Source organism: Macrosteles quadrilineatus, unplaced genomic scaffold (genome assembly GCF_028750875.1).
Source record: "Macrosteles quadrilineatus isolate MER2022 unplaced genomic scaffold, UCM_ALF_1.0 Scaffold_7__1_contigs__length_78375512, whole genome shotgun sequence".
NCBI lineage: Eukaryota > Metazoa > Arthropoda > Insecta > Hemiptera > Cicadellidae > Macrosteles > Macrosteles quadrilineatus.
The window spans coordinates 75,093,434-75,108,743 of NW_026542600.1; the positions used below are offsets into that span (position 1 = coordinate 75,093,434).

A 15,310-nucleotide genomic window follows, 5' to 3' on the forward strand; every position below is an offset into this window, starting at 1 on the left:
GCTTGTACCCCTCTTGCCTTGTATTTAGATTTGCATTGCTTCTGACTTATTTTTTTCTGTATTGTCTCTAGTTTCTCCTGACTTGTGCATATTACTTGTTTCTGATTTCCTATTATCCTTAACCGTTTTTCAATCTATATTGTTTCTGATTCTTCAATTTTTTTTCCATATTGTGTCTGATTTCTCATTAAAATTTAAGCTTTGTTTTTGATTCCTCATTGTAGTTCCTGTAATGTTTCTGATTCCTCTACATGTTTCAGAGCTCAGAGAAGGTGACTCTGGTCGTGGCTCGTAAGCGCAGTTCTCTCCCTGTCTCTCACTCTCGCACCAAGTCTGCTCCGGAGTCCCATGATTCCGATTCCTCTCCCTCCCTCTCCTCCAACCCTCCTTTGAGTCATAAGTCTGTCTCGTGTGATTCCCTCACTCCTCCAGCCCCAATGCCCCCTCACCATGCTGCCACCATCAACCTCAATAGAGACTTCTCCTCACAGGAACTACAACACAAGTTCATCACAATCGTCAAGGTAATGTTTGTTATCCATGAAGCTTCACTTATTATCTGGTTAAGTTATGATAAACAAAATCCTAATTACATGAGTTATCAATGTTTATAAATATGTGTAAGATACTCATAATAAGAAAATAACCCTCAGTAATTTTGTTATTATCATTTTAATAACTTTGTGTAAAAACACAACCAAATGAGAAGAATTTGATTATAGCTGACCAAATTTAATAACAGTACTTATTTCATGTTGTAGTTGTTTTTCAAGGCCACTCATTCAAATCAAATCATAATAAGAATGTTACAATACCTGCAGACTGCCTATAGTGGTCCTCCAACAGGATTAAACGTTTCGGTATATTGTTATACCATCATCAGATCCTTTTTACAAAACTTGAAGTTTTTGTACTCATGATATCACGTCACAGTTTTAAAAAACTCACAAAACATTTAAACAAGAATACATTATTTACAGTAGGCCTACGCTACGAATAAAAAAAAGATGTTGTCTCTCGTTTTTTAACAATACTTATGTTCAAAATGTGAGCAACCACAGAGAAGCAAGGAACAGAGGATACCGTCCATGGTACACTTAAGTGGTGTCTAGGGCAAAAGTCCAACACCACACCTCTCGCCTTCATGTACTACAACGCTTACAGTGAAAGAAGACCCTGATACGAATTTTCTCACAGTGCTCGCCGTTCGGGATCTTCCGTGCTTGTCACAAGTATAACTCCAGCACAACATACCAGAGCTGAAAGTGCTCATTTTTCTAATAAGCGTGATTCCTTTGTATCTTTCTTCTCTGTGGAGCAACTCATAAGGAGTACATCTGTGGCAGAGCTTGGTGGAAGAGGCCTTCCTAAATTATTGATGATTTCTTTGTTCATGAGGTAAGAAAAAAGTATAGTAACATGATTCAATTCAAATCATATAATTTTAATTAATAATTAAATCCTGAGTCTCTTACTCAGGACATCATTTTGTTCAGAATGTAAGCACATCTGTCATCTGTGATTAATAAGTGTATAATCTGATACGCCTTCCAATGATATCTGACATCATATATATTTATATTCATACATTCGCAGGAGCCCAATGAAAGTCTCGGAATGAGAATTGGTGGGGGACTCGGCAGCAATGAAGGTGACATTCCCATCTACATCGCCAATATTCATCCCCACGGCTGTGTAGGAAAAACTCAGCAGATTTGGGTAGATATTATCATTCTTTCTGTTCATATCTTTAATTATATTCTTTTTTTCTACAGTTAATAGTATATAATTGTACATTAATCATGTTAATTCATCATTTATCTTTTTAATTGATTGGCTGAAACTTTTTTTTACAAATTTTTTTTTTTATAGTTTTTGTATTGTAAACTAACCCTTGGTACTAATAATAGCACAGCCAAAGTGAAAGTCAATAATAGCCAGCTTGTCAATGAGAGTATGAGTAAACATGAATTGTCTCATACATTATTGTCCCCGGTAAAAACTGTTAATACTTAAAAAACACGCTTTTATTTTGTTATTGTTGTGTTCTATCTCAAAAAAACGTTAGCCTTGCTTTGATAAAATGGCCGAAAGTACACTAAACATTGTTTTTATTTAGGATTGTTTGTCATTTCTAGAATCTGCGTTCAGTTTCCAACAACAATAGTACATAGTCATTGAGATAAAACCTCTTTATAAGCCCTTATTCTACAATGGAAGTTTGAATTTGTAATTTTTGAGAAAAACACAATAACCTTTGCCAACTATTTTCAATATTAACTGGACTGTAGAGAGTGTCAAATATTACTATAAGCTTCTTTAGTAATTAACCTTTAAAATGATGTATAAAAACCTACTGTTTCTTTGGTGTTTTATTCTTAAATATAAGAGTTTCTACAGAATAGCTAAAATTCAATATCCTGTAAAAAAGATGTATTTGCCTACATAATATGTACAGACGATAATTTCTATCTAATAACAACTTGTGATTGGTTATAATTAGTGGTTGTCTCTTTTTGAAATCCACTAGCTCGACTGATTTATTGACCCCGTTAAAAAATTTATATGAATAGGAAACAGATAAACCATGAGAACGCTCAAATCATGGAGTCTACGTGTACAGCCGTGGGAAATATTTTTGGTATGGATCTCAGTAAGTGACCAGATACACCGAGGAAAGAAATTCCGAGGTTGTATATTAGGGATCCAATTGTATTTTGAAAAAAATCTTAATTTGTCTCTTATCCACTATCTGTGAGGGTATGGAAACCTAAATTGGTGTCATTTTGTCACCAATACTTAGAAATTAAACACATAACATTGTTTAACAATACCAACCTCGTTTCACCCTAGTTATAAGACAGAACCTGTATAGAAATGGTATATTCTCCATTGAAAAACAATAATAACTATGGCATAGTTAGTAACTGTACTAAAAAAAAATACCTGGCAATAGGGGCATAACAGGTCTTGTGGTTATACTTACTGTGCTGAAGGTCTGGGTTCAATGCCAACCAATCACAAATGGTCTTAAGCTAAGTGATAATACTAAGTGAAACCATGACTGGAATTAGTACTATGCTGAAACCATTTGGTATATATTTTGTGTCCGTCACAAAAAAAGTATATGAAGTATTCAAAATATAAAATACACATTGTCATAACTTTCCGTGATCGCAGCCAAATTTTTAATATGTAGGTAGACATGATCAACGTCTCCCACGGGAACAGTGTCACTTTTTTCCACCATAGTGCCAAAATCTTGGATATCTTCTTTGGTCTTGTAGACATCATTATCGTCTCCCACGGTCGCGGAAACAACAATATCTTTTTCCGCAATTGTGGCAAAACAATAAATATGATATTTAGTCTTGAAGAGATTAACATCGTCTCCTGAGGTCACGTAAACGGTGACATTTTTTTCTGTAATTGCGGTAAAATCTTGAATGTCTTCTTCGCTCTTGAGGATATCATCATCGTCTCCCGCGGTTGTGGAAACAACGTCACCTTTAGCCGTGATTGCGGTGAGCGGTGACAGTCCGACCTTGGTGCCCCCTGGACCTCTGGCTGCAGGGATGTTATTCACGCCACTGCCTTAGCTGTCTCTCAATCAATTAATAACAATGTAACTTTGGACTTGTGTTGCAGAAAGGAGACATCCTAATAGGTGTGAACGGCAATAGCTTGGTTGGACTAACCCATGGACAGGCTGTTGCTACTCTCAAGGCTACAGTGGAAACTACACGTGTTGAGATGACTGTGGTAGAGGGTCCAGAAACCTCCCTTGGAGCATTCAACTTCATCCCTTCCTGGCTCTACTGGCAGAAGCTACCAAGGTGACACAAGTCGTCCCAATACTGGGTGTTAAATGATTATAGAATTCTGCTCCAATTGTTTTTTTAGTGTTGATATTAGGTCATTAATCTAAAAAAACAGGACACAAAAAAGTTATGTTTTGCTTAACAACTCTATTTTGCCACACCCCACAGTAAGCACCTGGTTTTTGGTATCTTTCTAAACTAGAAATCCTTTTTCAAAAAGGGCTCAGTAAAAGTTTTCTGATACATAGTGAATTCACCAAGCATTCTTACAGATTTTGCTAATGTAAATTTCTAATTTCTGTTAAATATACAGACTTTTTAACCAATTCAAACTGAACTGAACGATTTATTGTAAACTAAAGCATCTTCTGTGCCACATACATTATCTCTGTAACAAAAAAATAAGGTAGAAAAAGACTTTAGACACTACCATACTCTGTGACTGGCTTATTCACTATTTTCTTTTTTAATAAAAATTGACCGGTGGTTATAAATGGGGTGATTTCTTCAGTCTAAGTTTATTCAGGGAGGGTGTTTACAGTACTCGCATGAAACTATGTGCTTCGGAACTATCACGCTCCTATTGTAAACAAATACTTCCTGGCCTTGTAGCGTAATATACTATTTCATAGCCCCTTTTGGTTACAGGTGCCTTCAATTCCCCAAGACAGTGACCCTGTTTCGTAGCCCGGGGGCCAGTTTGGGGTTCAGCATCGTGGGGGGAGAGGACCCTACCCGGGGGGCACAGCATATTCACATCCTCTTTGTAGTCCAGGACTCTCCTGCTGCTAAGGATGGGAAACTGAGGTAACTTTTCTACAGTTTAGAGTTAAACACATAATCAATATAAATTAAATTTCGAGTATACTTTTTATTTGGACATATTTATTAGTAAAGAAATATACGTTTAGCCAGAATAATCATGGAAATACATTTAAAACATTATATAAAAATATATATTTTAAACGTATTTTTAGAGGACACATTTTAATTCACGTATTTTAAAGAGAAATATTTTAGTATTTTAATACTAAAGAAGGCAAATTTTAATTCATCTGTATAATTTACTGCACTCATACTCTTCTATTTAAACTATTTTTCAGTAAAGATAACTTTTAAGTACTTAAAACATGAAAATACATACACAAAACAGGCTAGATTTAATCAAACCCAAATAAATCCTTTTTAAATAAACACTTCTTCCAGTTGCAACACAAATACAGATTGAATGAAATTTATTTGAATTATAAAACTCAAGGTTTTTCCTTCAGATTTGTATAAAATTTAATTCTTTAAAGTAAAATACAAACGTACTGAAACAATACAGTTCTAGGATCTTCAATTTACTCAAGCCCCAGTTGGTTATCTTCCCTCTTTATGAAGTAAATGTTTTGTGAAAGAAGCGTTATAATGACCCATTTTCATCCTCCTTAATTGTCGCCACTTGTGTAGTCTCAATGATTTCAGCTATGAAACTCTGTTCCCTCTTTTTTGTATTTGTGTTTCTTTAAGGCATAAATGTAATCTATAACCAGCAAGTTTCAATATGTCTTGGTAAGATATCAATAAATATCTTATTTAATACGTCCAATAGTTTGCAAACTGATTTATTTCAAAGATTTATATAGTATTTTAACAAAAACTGTAGTATAAAATCTCTTAACTATCTTTGTGCACCTGTATTAGTTTAGTAGGGATTAGCTTTTTAACCCATTCTTTTATTATGTATTGAGATATTTTTAACTGGACCTGTATCATTTATCAATCTTATTACGTATCACTGATTGCATATTGAAATATTAAAACAATTGCATATTGAATTTACAATTTTTTAGAATTTTATCTGTGACCATTACACACTCCGCACAACAACGATGCTTCAATGTACTAAATTATTTGTTTTCTCAAGCTCAATATGGTTTGGAAATAAATTGCAAAGGTTGATGTTCTAACCCCATAACCCTCTATTAAATCCAGTTCCCATGGACAGATCATGCTAGTTTGCAAACTAATTAGAATAAATGTATGTTTACTTGTTTGTCCCAAACTGCATCCAAATCGGATAATTTTTCCTTGAGTTATCGTGCTAGCGGACACTTATATAATGTATATATGTATGAACGGATGGTGTTTTAAATCAGTCCAGGGGCAAGTCTCATTTGCACAAAGCAGGAGAATTTTGCATGTGGATCTTGGTATGACTGAGCGAGAAAGACTATCGAAATAATAGTGGAGTCACTATTACTGTACCACACATTATTAAAACAAAACCTTTTACTACTTCGAGGATTGTGTCAAGAAAAATCACAGTTAAGATAAAGGATTTACCTATTTTACTCTGAGATACTTTGAATAACCATGATAAAAGTGGTTTACTTTTAACGAAACGCATAAAGTACCTTCATTACACATTGTGTGATTTTGATATTATTTGGTAGTAATAAGTTACTACCAAGGACTACAGCGAGCCCAGGAAGTCTGAAACATACCGGTCAGCAAGCAAATTTAGCTTACATTCAATAAATGTCACGATATGGAAACTGATGAAGACCCTTTTCTGGCCCCTTTGTCTCGATATGCACAGGCTTTTATTCATTCCCCAAGCATAAACACACATTTTCCTTGACAAATCAATTTTGCATACTCATCTATTATCTGGCAACAGTGATTACCAGGGATTTGACCTCTTCCTACAGAAACATAACTACAGTAGACTCCCTCTTATCCGGACTCCTCGGGACCGAGGCCAGTCCGGATAACGGGTTTTCCGGTTAAACCGACTTCCCCAAAAACTCGTTAAAACAGACTGTTTGGATCCATACTGCATAAGCCAATAATGATTATTACGTATTTAGTGTCTCAAATCTTTCCCACGAGAACAGTCGTTTCAGTACCGCCGACTTCCTGCCGATCTAGTCCGGTTAATCCGACGTGCTGATAAAAATTGTCCGGTTAAAGAGATATAATTTCCAGCGAGTGTAGTCCGATTAAACCGATGTCCGGTTAAAAGGTGTCCGGATAAGAGGGAGTCCACTGTACAGAAACCTGATTCTTACTTGGTAGGAGCGTCAATTTTCTTTAACAACGACTTGAACTAATATTATGACTTGATTGGTATGCCTACTAAAACCAGACTTATCAAAGAATCTCGAATAGTAGTAAATGAAATAAGGAACACAACGTTGGTATTAGATTTCAACTAGCTTTCTTGTTTGTGAGGGAAGCTTGATGAAGACCTTGATTTACAGATAATCCTCATTAAACCTTGTGTTGTAATCTTTGACTATTATTAGACGTTCACATTAATCAAGTTAAAGCATAATTGAAGTAAAAAAACCATATTTATTAAAACAAAAAACTATTAGATTTAGTTTAACTTGCATACAGCTGTATCTTGTATGTCTAATCCTTAAGTATAATCCATTTTCTAAATTAAATTTGGCCTACCTGCATTGCTGAAAATGCCCAAGTTTAAATGTATGGAATTTAGTTACTTATGTTAAATTGATAAATATTTAAAAAAAAAATTAACATACTTTTCTACATAATAATCCTTACTTTTCAGTATTCCTTATGAGGAACTTGTATTTGACTGGATCAGCGATTGAAAGGATACAAGAGAGTCCTGTCACAGAATGAATTGAATTCCAGTTTGGTACAATGTCATTGTTGTTGTTAGCCTCCGGATTACGTTGAATATAAAAATTGGTGTAAATACCTGCTTCTTGTAATCCAAAAATGTTTTTGCTATGACGCAACTAGTTTGAACTTCTCATGAAGTCATCTTCGGGCGTCCAGAGGATGTCAATTCACTTCATCAGAAGGTCGTCAATACACACATTATACATGAACATGGTCACGGACACGAACACGAACACAAACATGGAAACGAAAAAGTACAATTTATTTTTAACAAGTGAAAGGCAACAACGGTGAGGTTTGTGTTACGACCGGATGGATGTAGCGTCTAGACTGCCGGTGCAATTTTTCTGTTTTGGTACAATTGTTTGATTGGTGATTTATTCATCGAAATGTCTGATTACCGAGTGTATCAGATGATCGACAGACTACTGTATTGATATTGAACATTTATGTATGAATCTAAGTTTTTACAAATTGGTAACTAGGAAGAAACCATTATACTGTAGTCATGCTGGTAGAACCCTAGTTCAGGTTTATCTTATACAAATGTTATGTCTGTTCACAGATGTGGAGATCGTCTTCTCTCAGTTGATGGACAGTCATTAGAGAAGGTAGAGCACTCCAAGGCCGTGTCAATGTTGAAACAGACGGGTACAAAAGTGGTACTTGAAATCGTCTCTTGGCTCGGCACAGAAATATAATAATCTAAGACGGCTGTAATTTTAATCAAATTTTACTTGACTATTTTTTTAAGAGAATATTTTTGTAAATAGTATACCATTTTATACAATGAAAGGCCAATTAGACTGTAACACCGAGCGTCGTATAATAATTAGAGTTAGGGCGATCCCTTTTTAAAAATAGTTTTTATCGAAATCTGCAAAAGACATAAATCATGTCTTAATATCCTTTTTAGGATAAAAATCTTATTTTTAGAATCAATCGCATTTAAGGTTTTAGTATAGTTTTATATATCTCCGACTAGTTGGACTGCAATTGAAGGTATTTATTTGATGCTGTTATATCACTATGACTTACTATATTTATTGGCGAATAAGATACCTGTATATCTTACAGTAGCAGTGTTATTCCTGACTTCTTTTCTGCAATCTGTTTGCTTGGTAGGAAAGATTTTTGTCAGTATTATGTACTAGCTTGTGATACTAAACTATTCTGTTGTTACTAATATTTGTAGTGATTATGACTAGCGAGGGAATGTACATTTAATATTTAATACTTAGTGAATAACTGAATTGCATTTACTGTCAGATTCCAATGTGGTACAAAATGTACTTTTTACTCAATAAAATTGACATGTTTTGATATCGATGATTTGTTCATTCCTAAGCATGTGTTAAAGCAAAGGTAAATTGGAAAAATTATAATAATTTATTACCGTAAACACCAAATTGCAATAGACTTTGACAACTGTTTATCTTGCATAAACAATAATTACAGGACAATTCAGAGTAGCCTAATCATTGCTTTAGAATTATGCGTCACTATACCCCCTATTTGACTATATTTTCATACATTTACTTGACATTATACAACATACAGTAAGAGATTACAATATTCAATATAAAAAATTATGTCTACATTTTTTATAAAACATTAATCTACCTTTGAGGTAATCTTTTAAGTCTTTAAAGTGTTTTAAAAGTGTTTAAATCAAGAAAAACAAAATTACTTAATTTATATTGAATTTAAAATTAAAAGAAAATTTATAAATTAATAGATAAATATAAAAACACAACTAAATGAATTCCTTACAATCATATACTGAGTCTAGATCCAATCTTCTACCATTAGAGAAATAACAGTTATTTCCTTGTTAGGGACTTGTATTTATTTTGTGTGAGTGTTTTCAAAGTTAGAACTACCACTCCATACTCATCATTTAGAAAACATCTTGGAATATATTGGCAAGCAAAACATTCCCATAAATCTGATAAAAAAATTATCAATTTATGTATGTTCTGTAAAGATATTAATATGAGAGTACTTTTTTAAGTAAGGGCTGTTTGTGCATATATATATATACATATAGTTTCTTAGCTCACCTGTACGCTGCCACGAGGCTCCTCGCTGCTCACTACCATCATTTGTGAGCATAACGGCACCATTTGAAGCTCTTTAGCTACCATATACACTTTGCTGTGTGTCTAGAAAATGTTTAAAATTATTAAATCTTCTACTGCATACCAGATAAGGTCAGTGATATCTTTTTTGACTGTAAGAAACATATCAGCTGGAGAACATTCATTGCCATATGACAAAAGTATATGGTCTTAATGCAATTATAGAGATACATTTCAATAATACAATTCAAAACTGCAAAGAACATTTCTAATCTCACAGTATACTAGATATTTAAATTATAATCACTTTGGTCTTTGAAAAAATATTTTTGGACTATAAATAACTCTTCAGCAGCTGTTTGAAACTATCCAAGATGGCTGCTAGCCTCCAAGGACTCTTAAAATTACCATTTTGGAAGGTACGCAGACTTCTCACATAGACCACAGAGGAGTTTTCACTACCATTTATACACTTCCTAACCCATTTCCACACTTTGCTCTCACTCATTGCATTAGGACTTACACGTTTCAGTCAACTAGTGAATGTCGGCATCGGATATGTTTCTTGTGGTCAAATAAACTCATCACTGACCTTATCATGCATGCAGCAGGAGATTCAATCATTTTAAAAAGTTTCTTAAATTCAATCCTGTTCCGAGGCAAACATACTTCTGCAGCCAATAGAAGTATGTTTGCCTTGAATAAACTATTATCATCAAAGCTGTTTTCTGTCAACACAAAACTAAAAATTTACAAAACTGTGATTCGTCCAATTCTGCTTTATGGTTCTGAAACATGGACTCTGGACAAAAGTACTGAAAAAAAACTCGTCACCTTTGAAAATAAAGTACTAAGAAAGGTTTTTGGACCAACAGGAGAAAATGATGAATGGAGGATCAAACATAACAGAGAATTAGAGACCTTTAGGCTACGGTTACTATGGATGCGAATTCTGACGAAATTTTGTTCTGACTACTTCTGATCAGTTCGTACGAAGTCGTCCAAACGAACAAACGCCCCCTGTCTAATGAGTATGTTTACAGTGGAAGCGGATTAGACGTCAGAATGGACACGATATCGTCAGAACGATCTGAGGGTTCAAACAAGTTTGATTATTTCGTGCGACCAGCGACTGTTTGGTGCGTTGAATTGCAAGTTATAGCTTATTTCACCATGGATATTGAGAAATTAATTAGTATTGTGTACGAGAACAGGTGTTTGTGGGACATGAATTACCACAACAGAGATATTGCTCGAACAACCTCGTCTCTACTAACAAATATCTTGTTAACATGTTCTGTTTTTCCACTATTCAATAGCAATATCTTTAATAACGGGCTTTCAAGTAAATATTCTTCATCGAGTTCATCCATTTCACTGGGCAACTTTGACACGTACTGACTGCTAGAAGATCAGAATACGCTCGCAGTGTAACCACATTGTTCGGACGAGGTTTTCGGACGTACTCGTCAGAACAAAATTTCGTCAGAATTCGCATCCATAGTAACCGTAGCCTTATAAAGCACCAGATGCTGTGGCGGAAGCAAAAAGTTGACGAATAAGATGGCTCGGGCATGTGTTAAGGAGAGAAGATGATGCATTGATAAAGAAAGTTTGGAAAGAGAACCCTGTTGGAAGAAGACCTCCTGGGCGTCCTAAAATGAGGTGGAAAGATGAAGTGTCCAAAGATATGAGGAAGATAAGAATCATGGAGGAAGATGCTGAAGATTGGAACCAATGCAGGCATTTAGTTGGTGAGGCCAAATACCACCTTGGGTATCGATGGCCATGGGAGTAAGAGTAAAAAAGTTTCTTAACACACTGTAATGCATATCCGTCAGCTACAGAGCTGCAAAAGGCGCTATTCTGTTCACAAATGTTGCCATTGCGGGAAGGAGCCTCGTTGGGACGTATACGCACAAACGGTCCATACTAAAAAAACACCCTTTTATAAATACTTAAATCAGGGTTTATGTATATTTTTAGAGTTAGTTTGGTGTCCAGTTAAAAGAGTAAGAGGATGCTGCATCACGCGGCAAAATCACATAGGCCTAAAACTAATATCAAGAACTCAGCTAATCAAACAACAAGGTAAATATTGAATTGGTATTGGTTTTTGAAACTGGGTATACAAATAATTGAATAAAGATAATGAATGAAAATAAATATGCAAATATCGAGAAAATATGATTTTAGTGCATAAATTTATCAAAAAAGTATTGTACTCCTCCTGAAGTTTCAACCCTCTTATCGGGCTTATTTAAAATGAGAACTAAAGGCTAAGTTGGAAGAAACAGGATAACAGAACCAATCCAATAGGCATATAAAGCTACATTTCTGTAAATTACATTTTCATCGAGTTCCCAGTCCAAGTGAGCTAATTGAAATCTGAGGCCAAAAACATGTTCTATAGGTTATCCACTCCCTTTCTATCTACTTCCCACCCTTCCCAAGTAGCAGAAAAATGAGCCAAAAATTGTTATAACACAAGTTTTAAACTTGTATGAAAACTAATATCAATACGACGAAACTTGGCATCAGTTTTGTATTAATTGGAGTTAAAAATTAATGGTAAATAAGTTTTGAAACAGATGAAACTTGTTTAAAAACAATTTAATACTTGTATCAAAACTCAAAACTGTGATAAAATTGTTACAAACTTGTATTAAAACTATTATAAACTCGTGTTATAATAACTATAAAATGGTTTGAATACAAGTTTAAACTGTTTGAAAACTGAATTTTAACAATTTTCAAATCATATTAATACGGTATTAATATGACACAATATTTTTTAATAATGTGTTTAAATAATTATTGTTTTTTAATAATTATTTTTTAATAATGTGCGACAATATTTAATAATGTCATATTTTTTAATATGACACAAATTTCAATCTACAAAGCTAAAAAACTCGACCCATTCAACATATTTTAAATCAGACTTCCTTCCAGTCAAATATTATATTTGATACATATATTGACAAGCTAAAAATCAAAGAAGTATTAAATAAGAAGAACAAAACAAACTGAAATACAGGTGGCACTGGAGAGATGAAGATGAAGACACATCATGATTCAGTCAGTTTTATTTAGTCAGTGACAGTGATAAGACATTGCTGGCCAGCCTTTACAGTTTTAACCAGTTTTATCACTTTTTATTCAATTTTAATAATTTGATCAACATGACTAGTTTTTACTATGGTGATTCTGACAGTGTTTTAAAGAATCTTTTGACATACCACAATGTATTAATACATTGATGATGTGGTTGCATACAATGACCCGAAGTTATAAGGAGCGTTACTAGTTGTCGTACCAGCAACTGTGGTTGGATAAGGTAATTCTTCTATTTTATCAATTATATATTACAGCCAAGTGTCACAATGAATAACAAAATTCAGCTCTGTAGCTGTCATGTATGCTTCGCTGTGTGTTTTTAAAATTTTTTAAACAATCAAATCTCCCGCCGCGTCTGAGGTAAGGTCAGTGATACTTTTTTTTTTATTATAAGAAACATTCAATACCAACATTTATTGCCAGATGACTGGAGATTATGACCATTGACTATACACCTTATGACCCTGATCACAGCCACCTCTAATACAAGGCCGCGACGTTCGAACTGGCAACGCCGCAATCACACCCCCTCTGCGTCCGTCTTCACACACGCTAGGCTATGATCATCAATGAGAGTATTGCTGCTCTGTATCAATGAATGAAAGTATTTAAATACGTAATAACATATTTTAGTAGATTTTAAGGTATGGTAAAATAGACAAAATTGTAATCTAGGTTGTTTATTTAGTGAAAAATTGCAACTTACCACAATATGTCTAAAACTAAAAATATACAAAAATAATTTTTTTGGTTGCATTTATCGTATTGTAAGTACGATGAATGTGGAAATAGATGGACTTTAAATATTTCCTTTGTTAATTTGATAATCTACACTATTATATAACAATCTCATGGTGTCCGTAATCCGTATATCCGTGTTATTGAACATAGTAAAAACTACTAGACAGACTGTGCTTAAATTTTACAAAATAAAGCTACTATACCAATAACGGTTATACAGTATGACTAACTTATTGCCACTTCAATATTTGTAGAGACTTTGGGATTTGTAGAGACTAACATCTAACAATTTGTTCAAATAAAATTAATTTTAAATTTTTAATAGGAATATTATGTTTTAGTCTACCTGAGGAAACCATAAGTTAGCGACAACAAAATTTGAAGTTTTCATTTTGAAGGCATAATGACTAAATAATTTTCTTTGAATAATTACTAAGAAAACGTTTGCCATTTTGTAAACGATTTCAGAAGCTATGCCTCCATATGGCTTTCCATAATATTAATAGAATTTTTTTATCACATCAACATTCAGACTGGATTCGGAGACTATGATGCTTTTATTGTTAGATGGTGTAGTACATATTTTTTTACTAGGCCTACTTAACAGAAACACCGGCTTATTTCTTTGAAGTGGTATTTATTTAAGTTATTTTAATCACTTAACAACAGCATTTATCAATAAGATAGACAAATAAATAAGGAAATAGTACGGTATTACTACCTTAAACTTGCTTCTCGCGTCTATATTTACACGAAAAATTTTCTTATTCTTACATTTTTTTACAAATTTAATTTAAGCTCATATTTGTGAAAAATGTTTTACACAAAAACGAGAATATTTTTAAAATGTCTAATTTGATCAAAGAATAGCAGAAAGCAATTGTTGCTTACGCGACGGATCAAGTAGAATCTTAGAACACTGTATATATTATTCATTTTTAATTGAGCTATCGTAATTATTCTTGCATCCAGGCACATCACATCTATCTGGCATGCTGTAGTAAGAAGTTTAATGTCATTACTAATGATTAAAGGTAGTAGAAACGCGATTATGTACGTAGAGTACGCGACTCCACCATTCACTGTAATGGTAAAACGACCGAACGCCAAGACACTGATGCGACGTTGCCGCTTTTCACTCGCCGCGGCCTTGTATTAGAGGTGGCTGTGCCCTGATGCAAAGATAGCGTGGCAAGTGCAGAAATAGGCTATAGGGAGTTTTAAAATGACCTTGAAAATGCTCATTTCAGAAGGAATTGTGTTTTTGTGGGTACCCAGACTTCTCAAAAAAGACTGTTAAGAAAAATTATTTCATAGGCATTTCTACACTCCATAACCCATTCCCGCACTTTACTCTCACTCATGGCATTAGGGACATATTCTTCAGTCATTTGGCGATGAACGTCGGCATCGGATATGTTCCTTGTAGTTGTAATAAAAAAAACATCACAGAAGAGATTTGATTGTTAAACAAAATTTAAAAACACACAGCGAAGCGCACATGACAGCTGCAGAGCTGAAATTTGTGTCATTTTGTTTAAAAATGATGCCAATAAATGTTGATGATGAGGCTTGTTGCGGCGTATAAGCGAACTACAGATTTATATGTGAAACCGACCCTTACTTATAAAACCGCCTTCGTTGTATCTTTAAAACAGTCATATGTTAAAAATAAAGACGAAAGGTGGCCTTAATAGATGCATGTTCATTGAATGGGCTATGTTTGAAAAAAGTTTAAGAATTACTAGACTTTTTATGTTTCTGTGGTAACATTCTTAAGAAAATTAATGGAATTAACTTTGAATGTCTATTAAATGTCAGATTAACTAAGCTGTAGTCCGAAGTTTAGTTGAAATCGTTTCAGGGATGAAATATTAAGGTAAATACACGGAGGACATCTTTGCT

General features: G+C 34.0%; 1 protein-coding gene across 1 annotated transcript in view; it reads left to right on the plus strand.

The window, feature by feature from the left end:
- The window catches only part of LOC128999084 (multiple PDZ domain protein-like), a 44,115-nt gene extending 35,327 nt beyond the window's left edge, over nt 1-8,788 (plus strand). The window contains exons 6-10 of the mRNA XM_054425440.1: nt 261-524; nt 1,597-1,719; nt 3,649-3,836; nt 4,470-4,628; nt 8,029-8,788. Coding sequence (XP_054281415.1) covers nt 261-524; nt 1,597-1,719; nt 3,649-3,836; nt 4,470-4,628; nt 8,029-8,164 — 870 coding nt within the window. The 3' untranslated portion in view covers nt 8,165-8,788. The remainder of the gene's footprint in view (nt 1-260; nt 525-1,596; nt 1,720-3,648; nt 3,837-4,469; nt 4,629-8,028) is intronic.
- The last annotated feature ends 6,522 nt before the right edge of the window (nt 8,789-15,310 follow it).